The 24,460-nt window shown below is 48.5% G+C and overlaps 13 protein-coding genes across 13 annotated transcripts; 8 read left to right on the plus strand and 5 right to left on the minus strand.

Annotated features, from left to right (window-relative positions):
* Nucleotides 1-375: 375 nt before the first annotated feature.
* On the minus strand, nucleotides 376-1,169 carry DEU56DRAFT_867610 (RNA-binding domain-containing protein; the record flags this gene model as incomplete). The annotated part of the gene is made up of 4 exons (XM_041355436.1): nucleotides 376-509; nucleotides 564-630; nucleotides 681-805; nucleotides 857-1,169. 4 exons carry the CDS (start codon nucleotides 1,167-1,169, stop codon nucleotides 376-378), a joined length of 639 nt encoding a protein of 212 aa, XP_041215084.1.
* A 97-nt stretch (nucleotides 1,170-1,266) lies between these two features.
* Nucleotides 1,267-2,808, plus strand: DEU56DRAFT_220556 (60S ribosomal protein L5). Its single transcript, XM_041345129.1, has 4 exons — nucleotides 1,267-1,691; nucleotides 1,742-1,902; nucleotides 1,953-2,319; nucleotides 2,370-2,808. Exons 1-4 carry the CDS (start codon nucleotides 1,513-1,515, stop codon nucleotides 2,638-2,640), a joined length of 978 nt encoding a protein of 325 aa, XP_041215085.1. The 5' UTR covers nucleotides 1,267-1,512; the 3' UTR covers nucleotides 2,641-2,808.
* Nucleotides 2,756-4,977, minus strand: DEU56DRAFT_750702 (subunit 17 of mediator complex-domain-containing protein; the record flags this gene model as incomplete). Its single annotated transcript, XM_041349545.1, is given in 7 exon segments — nucleotides 2,756-2,924; nucleotides 2,980-3,216; nucleotides 3,260-3,678; nucleotides 3,724-4,064; nucleotides 4,112-4,541; nucleotides 4,561-4,810; nucleotides 4,856-4,977. The coding sequence occupies 7 exon segments, from the start codon at nucleotides 4,975-4,977 to the stop codon at nucleotides 2,756-2,758; spliced, it is 1,968 nt and encodes a 655-aa protein (XP_041215086.1).
* DEU56DRAFT_936514 (fungal-specific transcription factor domain-containing protein) lies at nucleotides 4,845-8,292 on the plus strand (the record flags this gene model as incomplete). Its single annotated transcript, XM_041358819.1, has 10 exons — nucleotides 4,845-5,399; nucleotides 5,455-5,491; nucleotides 5,551-5,577; nucleotides 5,629-5,931; nucleotides 5,985-6,286; nucleotides 6,343-6,551; nucleotides 6,604-6,674; nucleotides 6,722-6,832; nucleotides 6,885-6,925; nucleotides 6,975-8,292. The coding sequence occupies exons 1-10, from the start codon at nucleotides 5,290-5,292 to the stop codon at nucleotides 8,290-8,292; spliced, it is 2,529 nt and encodes an 842-aa protein (XP_041215087.1). The 5' UTR covers nucleotides 4,845-5,289.
* A 417-nt stretch (nucleotides 8,293-8,709) lies between these two features.
* Nucleotides 8,710-9,340, minus strand: DEU56DRAFT_688880 (uncharacterized protein; the record flags this gene model as incomplete). The annotated part of the gene is made up of 4 exons (XM_041347079.1): nucleotides 8,710-8,838; nucleotides 8,893-8,943; nucleotides 9,005-9,138; nucleotides 9,193-9,340. Coding segments are annotated over 4 exons (462 nt in total), but the record flags the coding sequence as incomplete, so codon positions are not given.
* Nucleotides 9,341-9,727: 387 nt separating this feature from the next.
* On the plus strand, nucleotides 9,728-10,589 carry DEU56DRAFT_867614 (vacuolar sorting protein Vps24; the record flags this gene model as incomplete). The annotated part of the gene is made up of 5 exons (XM_041355437.1): nucleotides 9,728-9,838; nucleotides 9,890-10,067; nucleotides 10,128-10,249; nucleotides 10,302-10,454; nucleotides 10,503-10,589. 5 exons carry the CDS (start codon nucleotides 9,728-9,730, stop codon nucleotides 10,587-10,589), a joined length of 651 nt encoding a protein of 216 aa, XP_041215089.1.
* Nucleotides 10,590-11,375: 786 nt separating this feature from the next.
* Nucleotides 11,376-11,958, plus strand: DEU56DRAFT_723947 (uncharacterized protein; the record flags this gene model as incomplete). Its single annotated transcript, XM_041347798.1, has 2 exons — nucleotides 11,376-11,486; nucleotides 11,539-11,958. The coding sequence occupies 2 exons, from the start codon at nucleotides 11,376-11,378 to the stop codon at nucleotides 11,956-11,958; spliced, it is 531 nt and encodes a 176-aa protein (XP_041215090.1).
* Nucleotides 11,959-12,113: 155 nt separating this feature from the next.
* Nucleotides 12,114-14,937, minus strand: DEU56DRAFT_906290 (VID27 cytoplasmic protein-domain-containing protein; the record flags this gene model as incomplete). The annotated part of the gene is made up of 11 exons (XM_041356806.1): nucleotides 12,114-12,245; nucleotides 12,296-12,470; nucleotides 12,524-13,149; nucleotides 13,201-13,427; nucleotides 13,478-13,592; nucleotides 13,641-14,169; nucleotides 14,223-14,475; nucleotides 14,535-14,653; nucleotides 14,703-14,793; nucleotides 14,849-14,866; nucleotides 14,919-14,937. 11 exons carry the CDS (start codon nucleotides 14,935-14,937, stop codon nucleotides 12,114-12,116), a joined length of 2,304 nt encoding a protein of 767 aa, XP_041215091.1.
* Nucleotides 14,938-15,029: 92 nt separating this feature from the next.
* DEU56DRAFT_765612 (uncharacterized protein) lies at nucleotides 15,030-15,641 on the plus strand. The gene is made up of 3 exons (XM_041351028.1): nucleotides 15,030-15,126; nucleotides 15,189-15,262; nucleotides 15,314-15,641. Exons 1-3 carry the CDS (start codon nucleotides 15,093-15,095, stop codon nucleotides 15,524-15,526), a joined length of 321 nt encoding a protein of 106 aa, XP_041215092.1. The 5' UTR covers nucleotides 15,030-15,092; the 3' UTR covers nucleotides 15,527-15,641.
* Nucleotides 15,642-15,808: 167 nt separating this feature from the next.
* DEU56DRAFT_906292 (RTA1-like protein) lies at nucleotides 15,809-17,088 on the plus strand (the record flags this gene model as incomplete). The annotated part of the gene is made up of 7 exons (XM_041356807.1): nucleotides 15,809-15,992; nucleotides 16,040-16,129; nucleotides 16,180-16,274; nucleotides 16,325-16,465; nucleotides 16,519-16,578; nucleotides 16,634-16,819; nucleotides 16,870-17,088. The coding sequence occupies 7 exons, from the start codon at nucleotides 15,809-15,811 to the stop codon at nucleotides 17,086-17,088; spliced, it is 975 nt and encodes a 324-aa protein (XP_041215093.1).
* Nucleotides 17,089-18,290: 1,202 nt separating this feature from the next.
* DEU56DRAFT_220993 (RTA1-domain-containing protein) lies at nucleotides 18,291-19,786 on the plus strand. The gene is made up of 7 exons (XM_041345130.1): nucleotides 18,291-18,646; nucleotides 18,693-18,782; nucleotides 18,833-18,927; nucleotides 18,977-19,117; nucleotides 19,172-19,231; nucleotides 19,293-19,478; nucleotides 19,533-19,786. The coding sequence occupies exons 1-7, from the start codon at nucleotides 18,472-18,474 to the stop codon at nucleotides 19,755-19,757; spliced, it is 972 nt and encodes a 323-aa protein (XP_041215094.1). The 5' UTR covers nucleotides 18,291-18,471; the 3' UTR covers nucleotides 19,758-19,786.
* Nucleotides 19,787-21,828: 2,042 nt separating this feature from the next.
* Nucleotides 21,829-22,533, minus strand: DEU56DRAFT_221048 (uncharacterized protein). Its single transcript, XM_041345131.1, has one exon. It carries the CDS (start codon nucleotides 22,526-22,528, stop codon nucleotides 21,905-21,907), a length of 624 nt encoding a protein of 207 aa, XP_041215095.1. The 5' UTR covers nucleotides 22,529-22,533; the 3' UTR covers nucleotides 21,829-21,904.
* Nucleotides 22,534-22,658: 125 nt separating this feature from the next.
* On the plus strand, nucleotides 22,659-24,446 carry DEU56DRAFT_969245 (uncharacterized protein). The gene is made up of 2 exons (XM_041359408.1): nucleotides 22,659-23,770; nucleotides 23,825-24,446. The coding sequence occupies exons 1-2, from the start codon at nucleotides 22,755-22,757 to the stop codon at nucleotides 24,258-24,260; spliced, it is 1,452 nt and encodes a 483-aa protein (XP_041215096.1). The 5' UTR covers nucleotides 22,659-22,754; the 3' UTR covers nucleotides 24,261-24,446.
* Nucleotides 24,447-24,460: the final 14 nt, after the last annotated feature.

Raw genomic sequence — 24,460 nt, forward strand, 5'->3', positions numbered from 1 at the left:
TTCCCATACCTTGCAATCAATGTCATATTGCTAGATGAGAACATAACTTTCCTATTTTATCAGTGCTATCAGCATGGGCCGCGCAGCAATGAGAGCATCATACGTCGTATTTATTTGCTCGAAAATCAATTTGAAGAAAGCGCGCATAGTAGGCCTGACTGTGAAATGCAACAAACGAAGTGGAAGTGTGTGGGATCAAGGAGCAGTACCCACTATGACCGTGTGGCTTTATTATGTATGGTGTCCATTATCATAATTTCAAAGTCGAAATACATAAGACGGTGAGCTGCGCTCCAGTATCAAGAAATAAAACATACTGGCAATGTCTTCGCAAACCGGCCACGTCGTCCGCACAGCGGCGAGAGCGGCGGTCGATTAATAAGGCTTGCTCCTATTCTTCTTCAAGTCCTTCTCGAGCTGTCTAGCCTTTCGGTGCCCTATCTCTACAGGTCGAATAGCAGTATCATCTGCCTTCTTGAGCTTGACTGGACGGTTACCTACATATTTACCTGGGGTATGTCAGTCAGCGAGAGTGCGGCAACTTGAACAAGAGTACTTCTCACCATCCATCTCTTTCCAAGCTTTGAGGAAATCTTCTGGATCTGAAAAAGCGACAAAACCATACTTTGCCTGATAATGTCTCATTAGTAAAGTTTGCAGAGCACAGGGAACTTTCATGCCTTCTGGCTCAATCTGTCGCGTATGACGCGGGCCTTCTGGAAAGATGTGTATTGATTGAAGGCGTTCGCGAGGACATCGTCTGAGACATCGTTGCTAAGATCTCCCACGAACAAGCGGAACCAAGCTACGATAAAAGGTGTCAGTGGCTGACTTTCGTATCAAGTGGCACACTTACATGGGTTCCACTCGAGAAGAGTCTGATCTTCCCAGACCTTTCCACCACCCTTACGGAGCACAGTAGTACGTTTTCCACCTTTCGCAAGTTTCCCACCAGCGCCACCGCGCTTGTCGATCATAGCTCCGGGAACATAGACACTCTGTTGCGCAAGTATGCCCACATCATACTCGTACGCATTCGCTGGAACAGGTGCGCTGTGGTTTGAGGAAGATCCGGGCAAAGGATACATGGGACCTTGGTAAGGCTGGTGGTAAGGATTGACATCATAAGCCTGTTGCTGTTGACTAAATTGAGAATATTGCGAGTCCATGATGCGTCGATGGTGGTGCAATGAGAAGTCTGGGTTATGGGTTATCACTCAAATGGATAACTGATAAAATTAATTAACAAGTTATTTAATACAGCAAATCAATAAAGGTAAACAACTGCTCTCAGAAACTTTGATTGAAGGGGTGTACTCGCTGTCCCCGCCGTCCTCAAGATCCCTCAAGGTATGTCCTTATGTCAGTTCGCCGTCCTGGGGCATCGTCTGGTCCCGAACGACTGCTCACAATCATCGGATTGTTCAAAAACGGCCAGCTCCCGATGGATGGACGATAGCTGCCCAGGATGGACGATAGCCATATGTGCAGTCAACTAACAGTTCCTACTAGATGCCGTTCGTTAAAAAAGTGAAGTCCGGTCCATACTTCTCCCGCTTTCAAGTGAAGTACCGCCGTCGAAGAGAGGGAAAGACCGACTGTGAGCAAGTTCTGTATTTCTTGATTGCATGTGCTAAGGTCTACTTAGACTATGCTCGCAAGCGCCTCGTCACTCAGGCTAAAAACAAGTAGTGAGTTATCGCAGTATGAAGAATGCCGGCGTGTTCTAACGGCTCGGAAGCAATGCACCAAAATACCGTTTAGTAGTGCGCTTCACGAACAGGGACATCATCGTCCAGATCGTGTATGCACGTCTACAGGGTGACTTCGTCTTGACCGCTGCACGGTCACAAGAGCTGCCAAGATACGGGATCAACCACGGTCTCACTAACTGGACTGCTGGTACGATTCTTTCACGTAATCTACTACATGATGTCTGATGGATAATGTAGCATACGCAACTGGTTTACTGTGCGCCCGCCGTGCGTTGACCAAGCTGGGTCTTGCCGATAAATATGAGGGTGTCACAGAGCCCGACGGTTCCCTGACATTGACTGAGGCACTGGATGATGAAGATGCTCCACGACCCTTCAAGTGCTACCTTGATGTTGGTCTTAAGCGCACTTCTACTGGCCACCGTGTTTTCGGCGCAATGAAGGGCGCAAGTGACGGTGGTATATTCATCCCCCACTCCGACAAACGTTTCCCTGGGTACGACCCAGAGAGCAAGTCGCTCGACAGTGAAGTGCTCAAGAAGTACATCTTTGGTGGCCACGTCGCTGAGTACATGGAGTCACTCGAAGAGGAAGATGACGAGCGGTAAGCCATTCTATACGGACACGAAGCATGATATTTATGGTTTCGCTCAGCTTCAAGAAGCAATTCTCCTCATATCTTGCAGATGATATTGGTTCAGACGACATGGAGGAAATCTACACGAACGCGTATGCTGCTATTCGTGAGGATCCCACCTTCCAGCCTACGACGAAGACCAAGGACTGGAAGGCAGAGGCCCTCAAGTACAAGCAGTCCAAACTCACGCTGGAGGAGCGCAGAGCTCGCATCCAGGCGAAGATCGAGGCCTTCAAGGCTTCAGGAGGCGAGGCTGCCGCTGCCGACGACGACGAGGACGACGAGTAAAAAAAAATCGTCGTCTCACTTTTTCTCTACCTTCACATTTTCATCCACTGTATGTCCACCAGCAGTAGGTCATGCTTATGATATCATGCAACACGATTATGGCCCAAAAACATTTTTAAGATTCTGATATGGTCTTCTCAACCAGCTCTTGCAGCCATACTACGAGAGAGATTGGGGTCTCAGGAGTGTATGTTTCTAGTAATGATAACTGGTGACTGGCCCTGTTCAGACGGTATGCCGACGAGTGAATGGCAAAATCCTTGTCGAATATGATGCGGAAGTTCCTGGGAGTATCCTTATTTCATACTGGAAAGAGGAAGAACAAACATTCATACTCACAATATGGTTCCTTCCCATCTTCCAACCGCTTTGCCACTGACGAAATCCACAAACCACGTTGCACCGGCACGTTCACAAACTTGTGAGCCCACTTCGCACAACCGATTGAGAAGGCACCTCTCGACTTCGTCTGAGAGAAGCTGTACCAGCTGAGGTATGGACGCAATCGGTAGCGTTGCTTGTGGCAAATGGGCTGTAAGAGATGATGGCGAAAGGAATGTCAAGCGAAGAGTTTGCCTGTTGTGAAAAACGTAAATATATATTCAGAAATGTGCTTCACATCGCCACTTGCCTGACATCGATACGGAGAAGAGCCTCGCCCCCAATCTTTCTTGCTGTTTCATTGGCGACAAGATGTTCCACTAATTGGTGCCCGCTCTCACCTACAGCGTCGAATCGCAACGAGGATGGAATACCAGCCTTGAGCAAGGCAGAGACCATTTTATCTAGCTCAACTTTGATTCTCTCACAGAATACCTGATATTGGAGGAGGTCGATGATAGGCTGTAACAAAGGAGCCTTATTGGGAAAGGTGGAGGGTGGGTGCTGTGTGTTGGCTGATGATAGGCGCTGGGATTTCTGCGAAGCATGCAGGGACAGGAGGAGTCCCTGCAACGCGAAGTATATGAGATTACAGGTAGCGGACAAACGTTCATCGCTCTTATTGATTTCTTGAGCATTGACAGTATCACCATCAACCTACACAAGTTGAGCGCTACATCTCGGTCAGCGATGATAACTCACGAGCTCAAACTTGAGTTCCATTCCTTGGGCGGCATCAATGACGATCAGCCGCTCCGCCACTCGCGCTGACGCTGTTGGTAGGGTGCTAGCCTCCTTAATCAAGACAGAGAAAAGCTCCTCCTCAACCATTTCCCTTTGCGCGATTTTAAGTGAATCTTCCAGTGATGCATCCGACATGCTTGTTATGCTGTTGGAAGCAGTGCGAAAGAGGCCGCTGGAATCGGTAACAATAAGAGAAACTTGAAGGCGGACTCGCCGACGGTGAGGAAATACAAGAACATGCGATGAAGTTTCATATGTTGCCATGTGTCCTACCGCTCTTCGTCTGAAGTGAGCTGGGGCTGGACACATGTTAATTTCAAGACAGTAAACGTGGCCAGATGCTTACATTCCTCAAGTCCGAAAGAGACAAAGAAGTCCTTTGACGTTTTATCAGCACCCTTACCTGTGGGTGCACCAAATGGGAGGGGTGCAGGCACCAATCCCCAGTTGGCACGCCGGGTCTTGAGTGCATCGACCCAGTACCTTTGACCTCGGAGGCGGCTTCTCTCTAGGTTGTTGGCGGCGGCCTTAAATATACTCCCAGCCTTTCTCAGAGCCTCATCCTTTCCGCCGATGGTTAGCTGAGCATTGAACGCGTCCACTGAAGGTATAGGCGGAGGCTTCGCAACTATACTTGCAGTCAACGTAGAAGAAGGTAAGGAAGTGACAGGAGACGGATCAGATGATGCAGGAGAAGCCAGTAGCAACGAAAGCAGCTCCCTGGCATGTGTCATCTCTCCGAGTGCAGTACTAGATTGCAAATAAGACTTCCAACGCTGCCGCCTGAAGGATCACATACAAGAGCTGGGGCATGATTTCCATGCGCATTTTGAATAATTCCTCTGCATTCATGTGTGCTTTCGAGACGACTTCCTCGTGCTGATCTGGTTCGACTCTGTCATCTTTGGTATCTAGGGCTTGAGGAATGGACAGGTCTCCGATGGCCCTCAGGGCATCTTGGCGCTCGAAAAAATCTACGCCGCGCTCGATAAATATGCGTCTCAAGTTTTCACCCAAGAGTTTGGTGGGATCTTGTGGACTGGCGCTTGGTTAGCGATAGAATATGGGCCACGACGGTTTCGTGACATACGGCTCAACCACTCGAACTCCATCTGGAGCTATGTCTAGAAGGACAGGTATGCGCTCTCCTTTATCATCCTTGTAGGGTCTCTCCAAGGAGAGTTTGGTTTGCTTCCAGGAAGGTTGTTCCATCGTAACCGTGGCGTTAGGGTCGATTGGTGTTGTTGGGGACATTGCAGCAGACAGACTATATTATACGCGAAACAAGCTTGTATGAACAATCGGGATAGAGTTTCAGTCGGACCTGCACGCGTCTGACAGTGAGCCGCTCGGCGCTCAATGGTAACCAGAGCTAAGCGCTAAGCGCTCGCACATGATGCATGAATATTGGCCTGCCAGCAGTGCCACTTGCACGTGCAGGTCGGAGACGGAGTCACTGATCTGCCTGTTACTCTCTTCATCTTTCTATTCAATTTCCAGGAGCATCGTCTGGTCCCATCATTCATGGTCAAGAACGCTTCTTCAGCTTCGGAAACCTCTAGTCTCAAGAGGAGAAAGACTGAAGATGATGATGGCGATCATATACAGGCCAAGAAACCCAGATCTAGAGTCAGGTTTGTCATTTTGTCCTTGCGCGCTTAAGGTGACCCAGAACCTTTTGGTCCTTAGTTTCTCCTGTGGTGAATGTCATCGTCGAAAGCAGAAGGTTGGTTCAAACTTCATACTCTTCTCATTCAAATTACATTGCTAAAATATTCCCCACAGTGCGACCGGCAGATACCGTGCTCTCATGTATGGTTCTCTCCTCTTGTTTATTATCCGTTCGTCTGACAGTCATCTTAGTGTATAGCACGAAAAGTACCTGAGCTTTGCAAAGCATACACTCCCGGAAAAACAGACCAAGATCTGAGTGTTCGCTTAGCCAGGCTCGAGCACATCATCGAGCAGGCTTTGCCCCAATACTTCAATTTGGCGTCCTCCTATTCAGCTGCAGACAGACACCGCAGTTCTACATCTGACGGCCCAGATGACGATAATCGTTCGATAACTGATGAGCAGGATCCAAGTGGTGGTACTTTCCACAGTGGAAAGTGGTATGGCAATAGCGCATCAGGAAGTGTAGCACCCGCCTCCGTCCTGGAGCAAGTGAATGTTTTGATAGTCGTGTTGGTTCTATTCTCTGACATCCTTTTCACTAGCTGGCAAACGTCGTCGTTGCCAGTTCGAATCAAGAACAGTGGGATTCTCCTCATTCCACTTCTATTCTCAATGCTGGACCCTCCGGTCAGCACGGAACTGGTAGCGGCGATCATAAATCAGCTTTAGCGACCCCATCAATGATCGAGTCTGTGCGACAAGACTCTGAACCTTCAGCAGCTGATAACCTCAAGAGTCTTGTCCAAGAATGCGGTGTGTCACCGCACAAGATCTCAGAGCTCCTTCAGGAGCTTCCTCCACAAAGGTTCTCCGACGTACTTATTGATCATTATTTCGCTGCAATGTTAGTTGAAGCTCTATTTGTTGTCCAGTCTTGACGATTTCCCCCCTTGATTGTAGCAATTGGACGAGGTATCCCGTTTGCGAGGCCGACTTTCGGACTGCCTACGCATCTCTTTGCGCAAACGGTGTGGGCGCCAATACTAACGATGCGCGCTTCCTTCCGCTGTTGTTCGTGGTGCTTGCTATTTCAGTGCGATTGGCACCTGAGCATCTTGCTGGTGACACACGAACAAGAAGAGTGACATCTTTGAGATATTACTGGTCTTGTACGTCATTGATCGAGTACCGTGTGTTTTATGCCCACCTATTTTCGGATAGCTCGACGCTCTCTGCTTATCGCCGCAGCTATACAACCAGACTCACTGGATATCGTTCTCGCTCGCTTACTCGTGAGTATGCAAGTCTATGCGACGCGGCGTTCTGACATGATTTCTAGAGCGCGCGATTCTTGACTTTTGATCGTCGCATTACGGAATGTTGGAGTCAGCTAGGCGCTGCTGTACGAACAGCTCAAGCACTTGGATTCCATCGTGATGCTGCACCTACGGTGAGTCCGCAAATTTGCTATGACTATGCCTTTTTTGATTTAGCTTGCACAGGGACTCGACCCTGCTCAGGTCGAAAACCGACGTCGCGTATGGTAAGGATAGCAATGTCTTCTCGAGGTCTGAACTTAAGGTATTTTGTAGGTCATATCTTTATCATGCCGACCGTTCCTACGCACTTGTGCTCGGAAGACCTCACGCTATCCAGGATGATTACACTTGCACCCTCCCGCCTTTGAACATTGATGACGACTTTTCCCCCGCCGCCATTCGCAATCCACCTTCCCTTTCAAGCCCTACACTGATGACCTTTGTCATTCTTAGGCATCAGCTGGCCTCCATCATTGGACGGATGGTACATCATTTTCAGAAGGTCAAGTCACCCAGTCATTATTCTGACGTGTTGGCGCTGGATGACGACCTTTTAAAATTCGTTTCCAACTTACCACCTCACTTTTCGTTGGAGCCTGACACATCCCTCGATCAGACGAAACATTTCATTCCCGTTCACCGCTTCCTCCTCATTACTGAGGTGTTATTCGTTCGCGTCGGCCTCCATCGTCCATATTTATTACGGAAATTGAGTTGTGATCGTTACCTGCGTTCACGAAGGGCATGCTTCGAGTCCGCGATCAAGGATTTCCAAGTTCGCCAGGCCTTCCGCAATTCAATGCCTAAAGAAACCCGCGATTCTCTCAGCAACGCCTACAGGGAGTTTCAAACAGCGATGATCAGTGGCATTTATCTAGTCTTGCATCCCAAAGGCAAGGACGCGGACATGATGCACACTATTTTGGATGGCTTCCTGGCAGACCATGAAGGCGTGCGTGAGATGGACGAAACGACTCGAAGGGAGCTCAAGACTATCGAGTTCCTCAAGAGCCGCGCATCACAAATGGCAGAAAACGCATCGCATGGGATGGACGGAGCGAGTTCACCTACAAACGGGCATACTGGGGAACAGCATTCCACAATCCTCTCTATGCCAAGTTCTCGTTCTGCTCTGCCTCCATCCGCACGCCAGACTTTCACCATGGGTACAGCGTCGCCGAATACCCTGTCTCCCACGATGTCTTCGCCTGTAGTATACGCAACATCACCCCCTTACTTGCATTCCCCCGCTTTGCAACGTCTACAGCACAATGGATCTAATGACGGTACGCACGGTACGCTCAGCTCGCCCGCTGGCAGCGGCAGTCCGAGTGGGGAGGAAGAATCCGCTGCTCAGTCTCTCTTGGATCATTGGTGCAGTACGTTTGGTGGGGGTCCTGCGGTCGATACGACAGCAGGCATGCCTGCTCTATCTTGGGGAGGACCTGGTGGTGCCGATTTATCAGGCTGGATGGGACCAAGCAACAATACAATAGCTGCGGATCCCGGTCTTATGACAGAAGTAGACGGTTCGGACTGGAGCTACTGGGAAGCGCTAGTCAATCAGATCAAGACTGGACCGCAGCTTTAATCTGTGTGTATATCATATTATCGTCGTTTTCATATTTTTGTTTATAGTATACTCTTACTTCTTCGTTGTAGATGTTTAGTCTCTTTTTTCTATTACTTATTTTGACAGGGCAGGTAGTAGTACAAGTATTTGTGTTAGGTCCCTGATCTATAGGACCACCAACCACAGTGTCGCAAGAGCACATAGGAAATGCACGCTCAGATCAGGGCCTCCGCGGCTGCCTCTGCTTGCAGGTCTACTTTCTCGTGCGAGCTCGACTTGGTCTATTACGGTGGGGCGCGAGATCATGCGTTGTCGAAGAGGAGCAGAAGTGGCGGGATTGTTAGTACCGGGGGTCGAAGCGTCTTCAATAGATGTCGTGCATCGTTGATGTTTTAGAGTTTCGCATGAACGGGTTGGTGACGGACGGCTGCGAGGTGAAACGGCCGGGCTCGATGGAGCTGTGCTAATGGGGGATACAAGATGTCCAACGCCCCACGGAATAGGATCCCCACCAGGCTGCTTGCTGTGTTCAGGGAGAGTGGTATTGCCAGAAGATGAAGCGATCTTGGAAACTCAACAATCAGCTTCTGCACTTAGAAGATTTACCAGTGTGCATACTGTGAAACGAGAGGTCCAAGTGGATCCAGCCAAGTCCTCGTTGTTCGTAAACTAGTATGTATGCCGTTATCAGTAAAAGACCGTATGCGACCCGCATAGCTATGCACCATACCTGATAAAAGTAAATAGCTGAATGTGGCTTCACGTCAGGGCACGTCCAGTTGTACGATGTTAAGTTGGTCCCGTTTAGGTGCCCAACAACGGTCGTGACAAAAGACATGTCCAAGTTGGAGCCGGACATGAGGCCTGTGTAGCAACCGATGTCAACATAAAAATAGGATGGGGGATGCAATTGCATACGGATGGTGGTGTTTCTCCACGGCTGGGCGGAGTCGGTATCCCAGTAGATGGAACAGGGTGATCCAGATCTGAACACGTCACCAGGGCCGGGGGACACAGGTTTTATGGTGGCACAGGCAAAGGACGGAAGTAGGAAGAGACTCAGGAGCCATTGGATTGACATTACGAGTCAAGTGAACCTGCACGAATCTAGGGTTGAGATTTACCGTTGCACCTCCGTAGTGAGCGGCCAAGATGTTCCGGAGGACCATGCTGGCAGAAGTCGTGGTTTATATGCTCTGCTGAAGCTGTCAGCCGCAGTGTCAGCCGCTAGTGCAAGCTTGTTCGGATCTGGCAAGTGATTCAAAACCTCCAGAAGCGTGACGTCCATGCAGCACGATATCGAAAAGTCCTCGAAACGATTTACGACTGGATGTAGGTAGGACAGTCTCGGAAGGTGATGGTGCCATTGTGCCAAGCCAGAAACACCCTTGAAAACCGAAAGAGGCAACATTCTGCTACTTCAAGCCGAGCTATCAACAGCACTCAATCTCTCATGCAGACCATTAACCGCTTTCTCTATGGACCGACACCCGAAGAGAGAGTCCGTGCATGGCAAGGAAAACTGCGTTCAGAAAGTCGACAGCTGGACAGGGAGATGAGGCAGGTTGGCACCCTGTTCTACAGTGCTCACATCCCACGCTAATACCTGATACAGCTTGAAGCGGCGACTGCAAAAGCACGCATGACAGTGAGACAGCTCGCTGCTAAAGGAGACGTGAAGTCTGCCCGTATTCTCGCCAAGGAGGTCGTCCGCAGTAATAAGCAGAAAGACCGATTGTCTGTTAGCAAAGCACGGTTGGGATCGATCGGTACTCAGCTACAGCAGCAGCTGGGTGAGCGAATACTTCCTCTCAATTCCAAGTATGGCTGATTTACATGCTACGGTTCTACAGCCATGGTCAAAGTTACAGGGTCATTGCAGAAGTCCACGGAAATTATGAAACTATCCAACTCGCTTGTCAAATTACCACAGATAAGTCAAACGATGCGGGAAATGAGTATGGAAATGACAAAGGTGTGGGATGATTTTGCATGGTGCTCCCCTGACTATCTGACTTGTACCACAGGCTGGGATCATGGAGGAAATGCTTGAAGACACGTTACAAATGGACGAAGACGAAGAGCTAGAAGAAGAGGCAGACGCTGAAGTTGACAAGGTTCTTTTCGATCTCACTAACGGGAAACTCGGCCTAGCTGGCTCAGTTGGAACTGAACTACCGGTATGTCATGCTCTCCTCTTTAAGTGACTACTCTAACCTTTGTGGCAGACACCACAAGATCAACTGGAGGATGAGGAAGCGGAGAGGGTAATGGAGGAGGCCCGAAAACAGCTGAACGGTCTATTGAGCGGCTGATTTCACATTTAGAGATTACTGATACCTAGACTCGAATTCCCTATAGTCTGTACTCTAGAATCTAAGTTATCGTACTGTATTTTGAGCGTCACGAACAAGCTACTTGCATGAAAACATGTGCTGGGCACGATTCATATCAATAATTCTTGATCGATGCATTATTAATCATTAAACGAAGTCTACTGCGCTGTGATATGACAAGAATGTTAGAAAGGCGCGAAGCACAGGCTTGCAGAAGTGGATATACACCCAGTAGCAAGTCATGCATTATAACCCTCATCTTCTCGCGGAAGAGTCGTCTCGGTCCTCGCCATTTAGTGGGTCAACATGGAACGTTGTTTAGCTGCCCACCTGGGTTTAAGATAGACCTGAAGTTTGTAAGAATGAAAGACGAACACAAACCGCACGGATGAGAAAACTGTTTAAATTTAGGGCAGGCCTAGGATAATCCGAGTATGTCGAAACTGGTCTTTACGTGCTACACTGTTCTTCCATTCTGTTCCCCGGGCCCCGGGTCGGGCATATAAGTAATATTGAAGGGAACAAAAAAACCCAGCTTGGGAGCCTTAGAAAGACGCCTTCTCCTTATCTGCAGGACCCGTTGGCTTAATATTGTCAAACGTGGGTTGTTGGGCCCACGGCGAGCTTCCAGCTGTTTCACGGCGGCCTTCCATAGGTTCATCTTGATCCATCACACACTTGCCGCAGACTCCTAGCTACTGCGCAACAATCTTGCGTTAATACCAGCAGTTTCTGTAAATCATTCATCACTGTTCTGTGTTTTCAATGCAACCGTCGGCATCTGCTATACCTGACTTCTACTATGCGCTTTTCGCGTTCTATGAACCTGCTTTGACGATACTAGGATTCATAGGAGCAATACACGACCCGGAAACAGTGAGTGTCTTACTCTTCTCCTTCAATCGAATATCCAATGATCACCTGACAGACGCACAATACTCAAGCACCATGGCCAGCGGATAGTCCACCACCTGCTACCCTTCCAAAGGCGTCCATCGTGACTGTCATCCAACTAGCTCACGTTTGTGCTCTCCTGGGGGTCGTTAATTTTTTTGTATTAACCGCCATCCGGAAACATCTCTCGACGGATCCCGCTGTCCAAGAGAAGATCGTACTTGCCCTCATGACTCCCCTTTTCATTGGGGACTGTATGCACCTCGTTGTTACGCTGTGGGCTCTCGGAGATGAGAGATGGATTATTTCACAGTGGAGTCCGATGCTTTGGACCACCATTGTCCTTGGATTTAGTCTTATGATACCCCGGATCATGTGGCATCTTGGAATTTGGAGATATGTCGATACCCGCGATAGACCGAAAGTTGAGGTTACTACAAACGAGAAGAAATAGGGCAAGAAGAAAATTTGAAGGGAATATTATATACATCTTCACTTATATATTTAGAGAACTTCTGCGATACACCTATCCTGCGTTGCCGAACACGTCAGGTATACAATCCGCAATACATATAACTACCACAACAATTGCGTTCCAGAAAACACCGTCTAATACGGACTATGCACGATGCTCGACCGACTCTGAAGACTGGACATAGGCCCGGGAGCAAGCGAAGTTCTTGTGGGGCGTTTGAGGTTCTTCTTGTTGATCGCAAGGACGTTGTTCTGAAGGGCCACGATCTGCAATGTTCTACATGAGTACGCTGCTTCATGGACTCCAGGCTACTCACAATTTGTTTGTCATCCCCGAACTTGAAATTGTCTTGCACAACCATGTCTTCGTACTTCTTGATCTCATACTTGTCAAGCTGTCCTTTCTTAACCTTCGCGAAGTCCCATGCAATGACATACTGCCCTGTCGCTGTGACGATGGCATTCTCTTCTTGCCCCTCGCCTTGATTGAAACTAGCATTTCGGTAAAGTCAGTCAGGGTCGCCGTAACTCCTAATGGTACGTACCGGGCAACTGAGAAGCTGATGTCATGATTCATATATGCAACGTGCTCAGAGCGAAGTTGAAGCCTTCGCGGCATAGGCTTGGCGTTAGCGGGGAAACTGCGATCGAAACCCAGATTTCCGGCGTATCTCCCTTCGCCGATAAGAGTGTCGATGAGCAAGAGGTAACTCTTTGTTGTTGCAACAATCCACCGGCCACTGGCAGTGACGTCGATACCAAGAATGGGATCACCGAGAGGTGGTAAGGCTGTCTTCGCATTCTTCCCAATTGTATCGAAAAGTCTGATATCTCCCTTCTCGCTTGCCACTGCCAACTTTCCGCTGGCTGTTGTGGCGACCCCAGAGAATTTATTCTTGCTGACATATTGCTTGTATTGGCTCTCAACCATCTTGTTGCCAGAGATGCGTGGATCCACTCTGAACAGCGCATTGTGAGAAGCACCGACAAGAGTTTGCTCGCGAGTAGTTTGAGCGAATTTATTGTCGGGGGCAATGTGATCAACACTGATGTCTTCGTGGATCTTCCACTCTTCGACAACTTTCCCTCGTTCAATGTCCATGCTGAACAATGAGTGTGGATCCGAGGGATTCTTGAGGACCATCTTCGTGTCCTGATCGTGCAACATGACCTGCCGAAAAATAATCTCAGTACTTGACATCATGTGGAAGGATCAAAATACCTCTTGTGGCTTGAATTCTTTGCCCTTTGGCGTAGAAATTTTACTTATAGTGGCATAGTACTTCACTTCATCGTTTCTGGAGTGACTGAAAACACCAATATTACTTCCACGGACAACATAAGAGCGATCACCCTTATATCCGATCGTTAATTGCGAGTTGCGTTCCCCTTGTGGTAGTGGAGAAACACCATCCTCTTCCTCTTCTTCCTCCTCTTCCTCACTCGCTTCTAAGAAGCCACTCAGGGGTTTCCTGTATGCGATAGCAGAATTCACGTACCTTCATCAGGGTCAAGTTCCGACTCAACCTCTTCTTCGTCTTCGTCCTCATCTTCCACGCCACGCATTTCCACATCTTCAGTCGTTGAACTGATGACGTAGGCTTGCTCATCAGGCTATATGCACGGTAAACCACTTGAAATATTGAGATTGCGAAATTCTACCTTCGCCTTTCGAAATTCAACGCCATGTAATGTTTCCCACAGGCATTGAGCGAAGGCCGTCTTAAACGCATCGTATGCTTCTGTAGACGCAAGTTGCAGGGCCCAACTATCATATCTGCCGCCGTTGGCATAATTCCATGTCAGGGATGACGTCTTTGGAGCCCAGCGAGGATTCATGTCCGAAGATATTTTGTGGGAAACGAAGTCGCCATCCTCATCAGTGATCATGAGCCAATAATTGAAGTTGCCGGTGCGCTCAACGATTTTGGCAACAACAACTTCTTCGCGCTCAGCAACAAAGCCCTCTGCTTCCAGGTTCCAGAAGAAGACAAGGCCTTCTTGGGAAGCAACTGTTGGAAGTGAGGAGCTCGCAAAGGAGGCCCTCACCGTTGGACTTGTTGGCTTAGTTGGCATCGCTTGTGGTTGGACCGCGGAGTCATCCACAGAGTCTGATGGAAGGTCTCCGGAGTCTTGTTGATTCTTCGGCGACTTCCGGTTACCGCCTTTGCCCCTAGCTTTTGTGACAGGTCTAGAAACGTTATCAGGGGAGCGATTAATGGCGACATTACGAGAAGCGCTGACCGCCATATAAACTGATCTAGGTCAGAGTCCTTGGTATTATCCGCACTTGCCTTGTACTTGCGCTCATACATGGCGCGGTACATGCAAGTCTCGAAAAATGCACGAGTCGGTTCGTTGGTCCCTGAGGCTACGAATTCATATAATTCGTCGACATCCCCATCGAGGTCGCGCCAAATGAAAGTTGGTTCATCGTCCGTCACTCCAGAACGGAATTCAAGCTCTTCACTGATCAAGAACACCCTCTCTTCGTCAGCTATAATTCGTTACGTGTAAGAGCTTGTGTTAGATGACGTATTCAATAAATTTACGCACTTTCGTCTTCATCTTCGAGAAGCTCTTGATCACCATCTTCATATACTCGTGTAATGACTAGCTGAAAATTGTGGTCGAGTGCGGGGACACGACGTATGGTCGCTATTGCCTCGTTGTATCTGCGGTGAAATCAGGAACCATTATATGATTAACCGACACAGCTCGCACATGCATTCCCTTGATGACCGGATGTTGCCCGGCCTGACAAGGTACAGCTGCCCCATCTCGATCTTGACGACTTCGGCAGCATTGGGGTCCTCTGAGGGTAGTAAGGTTAGGCCATCGGACATGTCTTCCAGTAAGATCGAACGTACGCCATACTTTTCCAAGGACTATAGCAAAAGATATCAGATACTACACAGACCGAAAAACAACTGCACTTACGACTCTTGAAGATGTTCATAGTGGCAATATCGAAAGGGAGATCGGAGCCACAGGACCAGACGGCGCGGGCGTGACCAGTCGCGTTATCTCTGGTGTCACGCGTCAAAGGTCACACACGCCATCAACCGCATACCACAACTCTAGAAGTTTCGGCTTGTATAGGCACAGGACAACATGTCAGCTAAACAGCCATTCTCTGCCTCAAAAAGTCAGCTTTATGGTCGGAATTATGCTCTACTATTTCTTCCCATGTTGACATTTGGTGCCTAGACAACGGCTCCGGAATGGGCAGTGCCCCAGTAACCCCAGAATTGCGAAGTCGTACTAGACATCATTCCGCAGAGGTTGGCACATAGGGGAACTTCCGATTTTCTGCGCTGATTGCTCACGTCAAGGAACACGCAACTAATTCTCCAACTTCAACTACTATATCAGAGTCTGGAGCCAGTTTCTATCGCATGGACGAACCTCTGCGACCCACACTCCGGAGTCTCCCAATCAATTTGAATGCTCCTCGTAAAATTACCATTCGCTCGGACATAGCTTTGGTTACCTGCTTTGACCCGGCAGACAAGGAGTTATATGGCCTTTGGGCGCCTGGACCTTGAGAATGGCCGCGGCAATACCCTCAATCTTGTCGCGGGCACGTCAGTCATTATTTCTTCATGATAGGCGAGATGTTAATTCTACAAACGTTCCTGGCGTTCTTGCTGCGGTAAACCTCTGATGAGTCTAAGACTGCGCGGTGTGCCATTATTCGAACTCACTGCCTCATAATTCGCATGGGTGGCATTTGGCGCCGCGCTGCGCCGGCAATTTCTCGACAGACACCCTTTCGTCCTCCAGCATAAAGTCTGAGCTTTGTTTCATAGAGGACATTCATCTTCTTCATGGCTGTCTCCATCTTAGCCAGCACTTTATTTTTCTTGACTCTTCTTCTGACTTATGTCACTTCGGCTCGGGCGGCCAGCGATTCTACGCAATGTGCCTCTGATCCTTACCTAGACCCACGCAACGACCCGTGCAATGCCCTTGGCTATATCGCTAACAATACGCTAACTGCCGTCGCCTTTGGTGAGTGGCCAGTAAGCCAGGGAACACACGTAACTTACTGTCCGAAGGTTTTGTGCTGCTGACCGCTCTCATTCAGACTTACCAAATTATCTATAAGGGCGCGAGGTGGATGTTGCCCTTGGTCATCGGGGAATACAGTACGTCTCAGTCTCTACCTTGTGTTGGTTCTTTCTAATGTTGGCTGTAGTATATGTTATAGGCTTTGGGTTTCGCTTCGCTTTGCATAACAATCCTGATTCATTGGGGATTTATATCGCTGAATACTTGATGATTGTACTATCTGTGAGTCAGCATCAAACCGCAACTATGACCGTCAGCTGATCCCTTCAAAGCCCTGTTTCTTCATTGCCGCAAATTATGTTCTCTTCGGTCGCCTTGCCAGGGAACTCGGTGGCGTTCATCACGTCTTGGTTCCAGTGAGGCGGCTCACCCTCGTTTTCGTCATGTCCGACGTGACTACCTTTATCATCCAGGTTGGCTTTGAAGCCTTTTCTACATGATCTTTCCTGATTTTATGTTACCAAAGGCTGCAGGAGGCTCAATGACTACTTCTAGTGATTACAATTCTGCTTTGACAGGACTTCATGTACGTTCGACCCGCGTTTGTCTAGATCTGAGTGGGGTCTAACCATCTCTGTCAGATTTTTTTGGCCGGCCTCGTTTTGCAACTGGTCTCCTTCATTTTCTTTTGTGTCATCTACACACGATTCCTCTACAACATCCACGCCAAAGAGCAAGGTATTTGGATGCGAGATACAAAGCAACACTGGAATAGCGATTGGCGAACACTCGCCGCCGCCTTGACGGTCAGCTGCATCGGCATTCTAGTTTGTCTTCCATGCAGCAACCTTGTGATCTTTAATAAACGCGTTTGCAGATTCGTTCGTGCTACCGTGTTGCGGAGGCCGCTCAGGGCTTTCACGGCAGCCTCGGCTCAAGCGAGGCAGCCTTCTACCTGGGTGATACGCTCCCCCTTTGTGTCGCTATCGTGATCTACGTTCCATTCTGGCCCGGAAGGTTCATCACATCCAGGCTAGCGCCCTCCTACGTCAACGTCAACGAATCGCTGGAGCTATCGATTTCTCGTGGTACATGACATACCCACAGTGGGACTAGATGATTGCTAATCACACTCATTTCACCTGTATTTATTACTCAGTCTACTTTTTATATCAGGATACACATAGCAACTATAGGTGTTATATAGGGACCTTGCGGCTCTGGTAATGTTATTTTACGTACGTTGTTCCAGTGGCGAGAACTAGCTACAGTAGGTGCTTCAGTAGTCAACTTGTACTCAAGTATCACAGGAAATCGAAATCCACTTGGCGTTAAGTTCGATGAAACTTATTATTGTTACGAATAAGTATGGGGATACTAATCATATAGAAGGAACAACTGTCTTTCTTTTATACGGTCGGACTATAGGAGACTAGGATTACTTACTTGAAGGTACTCGGGAGAAAACGAGCGCCGCACTGGAACCCATTTGCCATCCGCGAGGGCTGGCATGATTTTACGCAAACAATTAATCAACGAATCACCCCACTGCCACTTCCATAAATGATTCCCACTTGAGCTCGTTCTGACTGACGCGTCACATTCTATTGAGTGTGGATAGTCCGCGAATGCTTTGTTCATGTAACCTTGCCAGTGGTTAGGACTGCAAATCCACACAGCGAATCGAAAAGGACCGTCAGTTTATATTTTTGGGTGCGAATTCAAGCTTTGTTACCAGTCTGGCATTGCAAAGCGTGAACGTGTGAGGGAGCGCAAACGATATTAGAGCTGTTGATGATTCAGAGTCGGGGACCCGTTGTGACTAGTCGCGTGACAGACACAGTGGGTCACAGCTTTATGAGAACTAAATTTAAAATCTGACTCGGAAGGCCCTGCATTAAGAAACAGGCTTCGTGACCAGAAGCATGTCATATTTTTTACCTATGGTGAGCGCTGAATTCTAGTACCTAGACAACGGCTTCTGAATAGGCGGTTCCCCAACAACCCCACAGTATCGAATTCGCAAACAGCATTCTGCAGAGCCTGTTGGCCTCATACGGCGACTTCCAAGTTGCCGTGTGCATCAGGGGGCATACTGGCACTACCTCTAAGTTAACTCAACCACTGTGTCAGAGTCCGGAGTCAATTTCCAGGATGCACGAACCTAGTCTCCAATGGCGACACCGCAATCCTGCCACAGGCACTTTGTTGGTTCCAAATTCTGAGAGGTATCAATTTTGCAAATGGTCTTGCTGTTCATTGCTACGGTAAACCTCTGATGAGTCTAGGATTGTATGTGGTGTCAAAACTCACTGCCTCGCGTTCGCATGGATATCGTTTTGCGCCACGGTGCGTAATTTTGGATGGGCACTATTCATCTTCAAGCATAAAAGCCGAGCGTGTTGATCTGTGAAGGGCATTCTTCATCTTCGTCTTCTTCATCTTCCTCATCTTCTTTATCTTTTTGTTCTTTTTCTTCATGGCTGGCTCCATCTTACCAAGCACTTTGCTTTTCTTGACTCTTCTTGTCACATCGGCTCAGGCAGCCACCAATGTTTTAATATGTCCTTCTAATCCTTACCAAGACCCGCGTAATGACCCATGCAATGGCCTTGGATATATCGCTGACAATACACTCACCGCTGTCGCCTTTGGTGAGTGGCCGCTAAGCCATGGAAACACGTAACTTATGGTACAAAGTTTATGTGCTGTTGGTCGTTCTCATTCAGACTTATCAAGTAATTTTTAACGGCGCGAGGTGGATGTTGTCCATGGTCATCGGGGAATACAGTACGTCGCGCTCTTCCGCTTGTTTTGGTCCTTCCTGATGTTGGTTGTAGTTTATGCTCTCGGCTTTGCATTTCGCTTCGCTTTGCATCATAATCCTGATTCGTTGAAGATTTTCATATCTGAGGACTTGATGATCGTATTGTCGGTGAGTCAGCACTAGACCGTGACTATGAACATATGTTTACCCTTCAAAGCCCTGCTTCTTCATTGCCGCGAATTACACTCTTCTTGGCCGCCTTGCCAGGGAAATCGACTGCGCTCATCACATCTTGCTTCCAGTGAGGTGGCTCACCCTCATTTTCGTCATGTCCGACTTTACTACCTTTGTTATCCAGGTGAGTGTTGATTTTTTTTTTGAATGTCCTCCTCTGATGATGTGGTTTCCAAAGGCGATAGGAGCCTCAATGACTACGTCCACTGCTCAAGACTCTGCTTTGTTGGGACTCCACGTATGTCCTTACACCTGGCATTTGCCTGTGGTCTGGAATCTGGTCTGATTATCTCTGTCAGGTTTTTTTGGTCGGCCTCATTATGCAACTGGTCTCCTTCGTTTTCTTTTGTATCATTTACGCACGATTCATCTACAAGGTCTACTCCGAGGAGCAGGATGTCTGCGCACGAGACTCAAAGAAACACTGGAACAACGACTGGCGAACACTCGCTGCCGCCTTGGCGGTCAGTTGTGTCGGACTTTTGGTTCGTGTTACATATAGGCAGAAATATTTTAATCTCTAACAAACGCTTTGGTAGATTCGTTCTTTCTACCGGGTTGTGGAGGCTAGTCAGGGCTTCCGCGGCAATCTCAGCACAAGCGAGGCATCCTTCTACCTGGGTGACACGATTCCCATTTGTTTGGCTATCGTCGTATACGTTCCATTCTGGCCCGGAAGGTTCATCCAAAACAAGCCAGCGCATCCCTACGTCAAAGAACAGAAGGAGTTCAAGTTATCCGTTTCTAGCTCTACTCTGGTATAAACCATGAGGTAGCCACCACCACGCTCGTTGCATAATTCATTCCTTGATATTTAATACCTTACTTTTCAAGGAACACATACATAGCACACGAATTACACAATAGGTACTTTACGGACCTTGCCACTTTGATAGTGTTGTCAATTGCTCGTATGTTCATTATATTGTTCAGCTGTGAAACTGTCAGTCAGCTGCGTGTATTCATCCAAGTCATGCGAAAGTCCAAGTCAATATCAAACCAGCCTATTGATATATTACGGGTACGGTATATAATGCTGAAGGTACTCAGGGGAAGACGAGTAGACCGAAATTTTCCTATCATATGCGATATGTAAACTCATAGGCCACAACTATTCTGGCGAGGCTGTGATGCGTCGCACGCACTCGAGCCTACTGCTAGCTTTAATTATCTTCTTCACAGCGTGATCTCAGATTTAGCTGCAAGCACTTGCAGTTGCAATTGGTCGCGTGTACGTTACTAATTGAAAATCACCTGCGCACACAGTATCCGATACAAAGTAGCAAGCCACGGGCTGTTTCTCTTGGTTACTGAGAGCTCTGCTTTCGTCTGCAACAGCCTCCGATGGAAAATCATGGAAATGCTCAGCTTGCACGGCATTGATGCATTGACCTTCACTCCGAATTATTCACATGTCTCTCCCGTCTGGATGGCCACCAGTAGTAACGGCACGTCGTTGCACATTCAACGACGGAGGTCCAGTCTCGCATCCAGGTCGCGCTTCCTGAATTTATGGATTCGTATTTACGCCGTTCACTGTATCTCTGCTCCAGTTTTGGCTCGCCTGCTCGCTCTGCACCTGCCTTTTCCCGCCGCAGACTCATGCCAATGCTGTGTTCCTCAGAAGCTTCTCAGAAAACCAAAATCCTTCGGGAGAAACAGCGAAATGGTGGCTGTCATGTCAACCCATATGGCGCGGGAGATATGTGTTCAGCACACCTCGGTTGAGAAGCCTGGAGTGTTACCTAGTTTACTGGTCAGATCTCAGAACATTCGGTGCCATCAAGTCTCTCGCCTATGCATCATTGATTGAGAATGCGTCCGTTCCGCCGGGGTAAACCACTTTTATTGATTTCCCTGATCTGGAGACCATTGGTGGATGCAATCGTACCGGTCGTCACGATGCAAGTGATCCGGTCACACATTCTTGCGTTGAACCAATGACACACCTTGGTCGGCACCGCTGAGAGGCGCACCTTGACATCTGTGGATATGGACTTTCAGAGGCCGCTGAGTAAATTTGAGGAGGCTGTTGCTCTCAGTTGTGAGGGAAGTTACTGTTCGTGGGGAGACGCTCGTGCCCCGGGCTGTGCAAGTGCTCCACACACACACGCGTCAGACCAGTGAACCAGCCGCTGCATAAAATATAATTAGTTCAAGAGATAAGATCAATCGAAAGGATCAAATGCGTATTTATCATTCATGTATTATTGGAACTTGAACTTCAAAATATGTCGTCTGGTCCATCAGAGGGGAGTTAATGCATGAGCGGTATTAGCTTTAAAATGTAAAGATTGTGGACATAGTGTGCTTCACATCGTTTCACCCATGTCCACTTAAGTTTGCTCATTGCGTTTGCTTCGAGTGGTACCGTCCGAATCCCACCACCATCCAGTGCAAACGGAGCACACAGAGTTCTATTTGCGCTCACGCGCGACTGATTAGAGCGTTTTATTGTGCAATAGATGACAGTGTTAGGCATCGTTCGCACTGCTGAACTGAAACGTTTTTGTTCGCCTTCGTCAATGTCTTCGAGGACAGACATTGGTTTCTGTGGAGATTTTGATAAGCCACTCACATCGTCATCGGCAAAATCGGGGCGGCGCAACTCACGGTGTGCCGGATTCGATCCGTAAAAAGACCGTGGAGCTTTCCTCAACGTCAAGAATGCACAGCGACCATTGAACACCACTGCTATAACACAGATACAAGTTTTACTGCTCATTGCCATCTCCTGCGTCTCCTGCTTGTCCGGCCGCTTCATTCCCAGTGGACTCCAGCCTGAGAACGAGGGAAAAAATCCACAGCGCCAAAATCCATCGCAGTCCTATTGGTGAAGAATGTCAGGTCTTTCAAACATGATTAAAACATAGTGCAGTTATGTGTAAGATCGACAGCGCACCTTTTTTTATCATTGTAATATACTCAGAAACGATGCAAGGCCACTTGGTGGTGGTTTTTGCTGGGATTTTGTCCTTACAGCCTCCTTCTCTCGATTGCGAGCCAACATCTCCTGTAATACTGTCTTCTTTTTGGGCCTTGCGTGGGGGACTGATGTACTTCCCCGTGTCGAATGCGCCACGGTGGATAGATCAACTGGCACGGAAGAACGTGATGAAGACGGGGTACGTTCCTCTTCCGATTTGAGATCTGACCGAGATGAGACGGACTCTGCAGGAATCGGCGATGGTAGCGATAGTTTGGCTCCAGTGGTAGGCTCTAACTTGGAGAATGTCTCTCTCCTATCAAACGAGGTGTAGGAAACAAAGCCGCAACGATGGCAAGTAATCTTGAGGGCGTTTGATTTATTGCAAGTAACCTTTCTTCTTTTTCTCGGTCGATGGAGTTCTAGAGAGCCATCGGCGGCCAACAGATATGAACCGCACCGCAGACAATACGTCGTGGATGAAGGATCGAATTCTTCTGGGTAGAGAGAGCGCGCCCGAGAAGCATGAAGGGCAGAAAGACCAGGTGACACTGAAAGAAGTGCGAAAGGCAAGGCAGTCTGGAACTTTGTGGTAACAGCAGAAGTCATTGAGGCAAAGACTGATCAATATTCCCACGGGTGCTTAAAATCTTTGTTGTCCCAAAACGGCAAGTCTTGTTATTTGCCGATCATTTATAGACAGTGCCGTGACCGTCATTTCTTTTTGTTCTTCGGATAACTGGAAACAACGGTTCGTCCACTTTTGTCCATTGGCTTCTTAACGGTTTGTACTCTTTGATCATCTTAGTCTTCCACTAGTTCCTCTTCGTCCACCATGATTGTTCCAAAGCGTCCTCAGCATTCACTACCACCACCACCCATCTCACATCCAGCAGAGCTGGCTTTGAATCATTTCTCTCTATCTTCTGCACCATTATCACCTCCAAGTTCACCACCACGAACCCATAGACCTTCAATCTCGAAGCCAATGATCTGGCTAACTCGCAATACGAGCTCTTCCTCGAATGCTTCACATTCCGTCGCAGCTGCACCCAAGCCTATTCGCATCTCAGAACCCAGGTTTGACAGCTCCTTGGAGATCTTCAATGTCAAACGCAGTGGGCCTCTTGGGAGCGGCGCCATGGTTGTGAGGACTCCGCGAGAAGCGCTGTCTGGTACGAGCGCTCTGTTTGGCATTGAAGATGATGGTAGACAACGAGAATCGGTTTCTGAAGCCCCCTCTGAGGAGGAAATGGGCTTACCTGCACTTCCAGATGATCCACCACCTCTGCCGTCCAAATCTTCCCTTGAGTCGACGACTACACTCGCCTCGACAAATAATAGCTCATCGAGTCTTCCGGTGAAAGAGACATCCGTACCGCCATGCCCAACCCGTCCACCTCCCCCACCGCCAATCACCACATCCACAACCCCTCGTCCGGCCATTAAGGCCAGGGCCTCTTCATCCTTGGCAGAAAATCTGCCACCTGTCCCACCACTTCCTGTCAACGTCTCTGCTACGCCACCCCAGCCTCCTTTCGAACCTATCCTGCTGTCCCCTGTCCCTAGCAGTGCGATTGATCCTTCCAAGATCATTATTACTATAGAGACAAGTTCAGCAACACACCGTACGACACTCAGCACTCTTATTTCAAGGCCTTCTTACCTCTCGGGTTATGTCACCTCCCTCTTGCCACGGAAATCAGTCGCGGCATCGTTGTACTCCAATGCAAGCGATATATCCGAGCTTCCAGACAACTCGTTCAATGCTATGTTTCATGATCACTTAGCGTCTTCCGGTTTAATATCAAACATGAATATACATGTTTTTCTCGACAGGCCAAGCGCTCCGTAAGTGCCGTCCCGTTTCTGACCGGTGTATGACCCTCAACGTTATTACTCTAGATATGCTCACATCTTATCATACCTCCGCACCCCCCTCTCCACTTCTGACAACCCTGCCATGATTCCAAGAGCCGTTCAACTTGCGTCCTCGTCACGGGCAAGACTCGAGGCCCTACTCGAGCTTCGTGACGAAGCCAATTATCTTGGTTTGGACGAGCTGTTCAAGCTATGCAATGAGGAAATATGCAGCGGGCGTAGTATGACGGTCCATGCACGCGCCGGAAGCATGAGTAGCGCAGCTTCCATCCACTCCCTACACACCGTCCAGGAAGACGGCGAACCACGCGAAATTGGTCGTTCATCTTCTCGCTCTAGCGGGAAACCGACGCGGGTAGCACCTCCGCCAGGTGCTGCACCTCTTGAACGCAGCCGGAGCAGAGAGAAGCGAGAAAATACCCCGAACTCACGACATGTTGCAATTACGTCCTGGATATGATATATGTGATGATTGACATGACCTTGACTTTCTTTTCTTTCGTAATTGTCTGACTTATCCACGAGCATCTTGCATATTGATCACATACATACTTATTCACACTCATTCATTGTAGCATGATATCTCACCGTTATTGTTATGATATTGTACAGTAGGCTGCCAAATCCTTTGATCCAAGATTCGCAATCCAAAGGCCAAAT

This window comes from Suillus clintonianus (assembly GCF_016758775.1).
Source record: "Suillus clintonianus strain FC179 chromosome Unknown DEU56scaffold_2, whole genome shotgun sequence".
In the NCBI taxonomy this organism is placed as follows: Eukaryota; Fungi; Basidiomycota; class Agaricomycetes; order Boletales; family Suillaceae; genus Suillus; species Suillus clintonianus.

What these genes read in the sequence shown, in the direction of transcription:
- DEU56DRAFT_765612 (XM_041351028.1), top strand. Translation starts at nt 15,093, where the DNA reads ATGTCAGCTAAACAGCCATTCTCTGCCTCAAAAA. An exon ending in GCCATTCTCTGCCTCAAAAA is followed by an intron (nt 15,127 to 15,188) that starts GTCAGCTTTATG and finishes TTTGGTGCCTAG; the next exon opens with ACAACGGCTCCGGAATGGGC. An exon ending in CTAGACATCATTCCGCAGAG is followed by an intron (nt 15,263 to 15,313) that starts GTTGGCACATAG and finishes GCTCACGTCAAG; the next exon opens with GAACACGCAACTAATTCTCC.
- DEU56DRAFT_969245 (XM_041359408.1), top strand. Translation starts at nt 22,755, where the DNA reads ATGATTGTTCCAAAGCGTCCTCAGCATTCACTACCACCACCACCCATC. An exon ending in CTCGACAGGCCAAGCGCTCC is followed by an intron (nt 23,771 to 23,824) that starts GTAAGTGCCGTC and finishes TTATTACTCTAG; the next exon opens with ATATGCTCACATCTTATCAT.
- DEU56DRAFT_220556 (XM_041345129.1), top strand. Translation starts at nt 1,513, where the DNA reads ATGCCGTTCGTTAAAAAAGTGAAGTCCGGTCCATACTTCTCCCGCTTT. An exon ending in TCTCACTAACTGGACTGCTG is followed by an intron (nt 1,903 to 1,952) that starts GTACGATTCTTT and finishes TGGATAATGTAG; the next exon opens with CATACGCAACTGGTTTACTG. An exon ending in GAAGAGGAAGATGACGAGCG is followed by an intron (nt 2,320 to 2,369) that starts GTAAGCCATTCT and finishes GGTTTCGCTCAG; the next exon opens with CTTCAAGAAGCAATTCTCCT.
- DEU56DRAFT_220993 (XM_041345130.1), top strand. Translation starts at nt 18,472, where the DNA reads ATGGCTGGCTCCATCTTACCAAGCACTTTGCTTTTCTTGACTCTTCTT. An exon ending in ACTTGATGATCGTATTGTCG is followed by an intron (nt 18,928 to 18,976) that starts GTGAGTCAGCAC and finishes TACCCTTCAAAG; the next exon opens with CCCTGCTTCTTCATTGCCGC. An exon ending in CTGCTTTGTTGGGACTCCAC is followed by an intron (nt 19,232 to 19,292) that starts GTATGTCCTTAC and finishes TATCTCTGTCAG; the next exon opens with GTTTTTTTGGTCGGCCTCAT.
- DEU56DRAFT_221048 (XM_041345131.1), bottom strand. Translation starts at nt 22,528, where the DNA reads ATGACTTCTGCTGTTACCACAAAGTTCCAGACTGCCTTGCCTTTCGCA.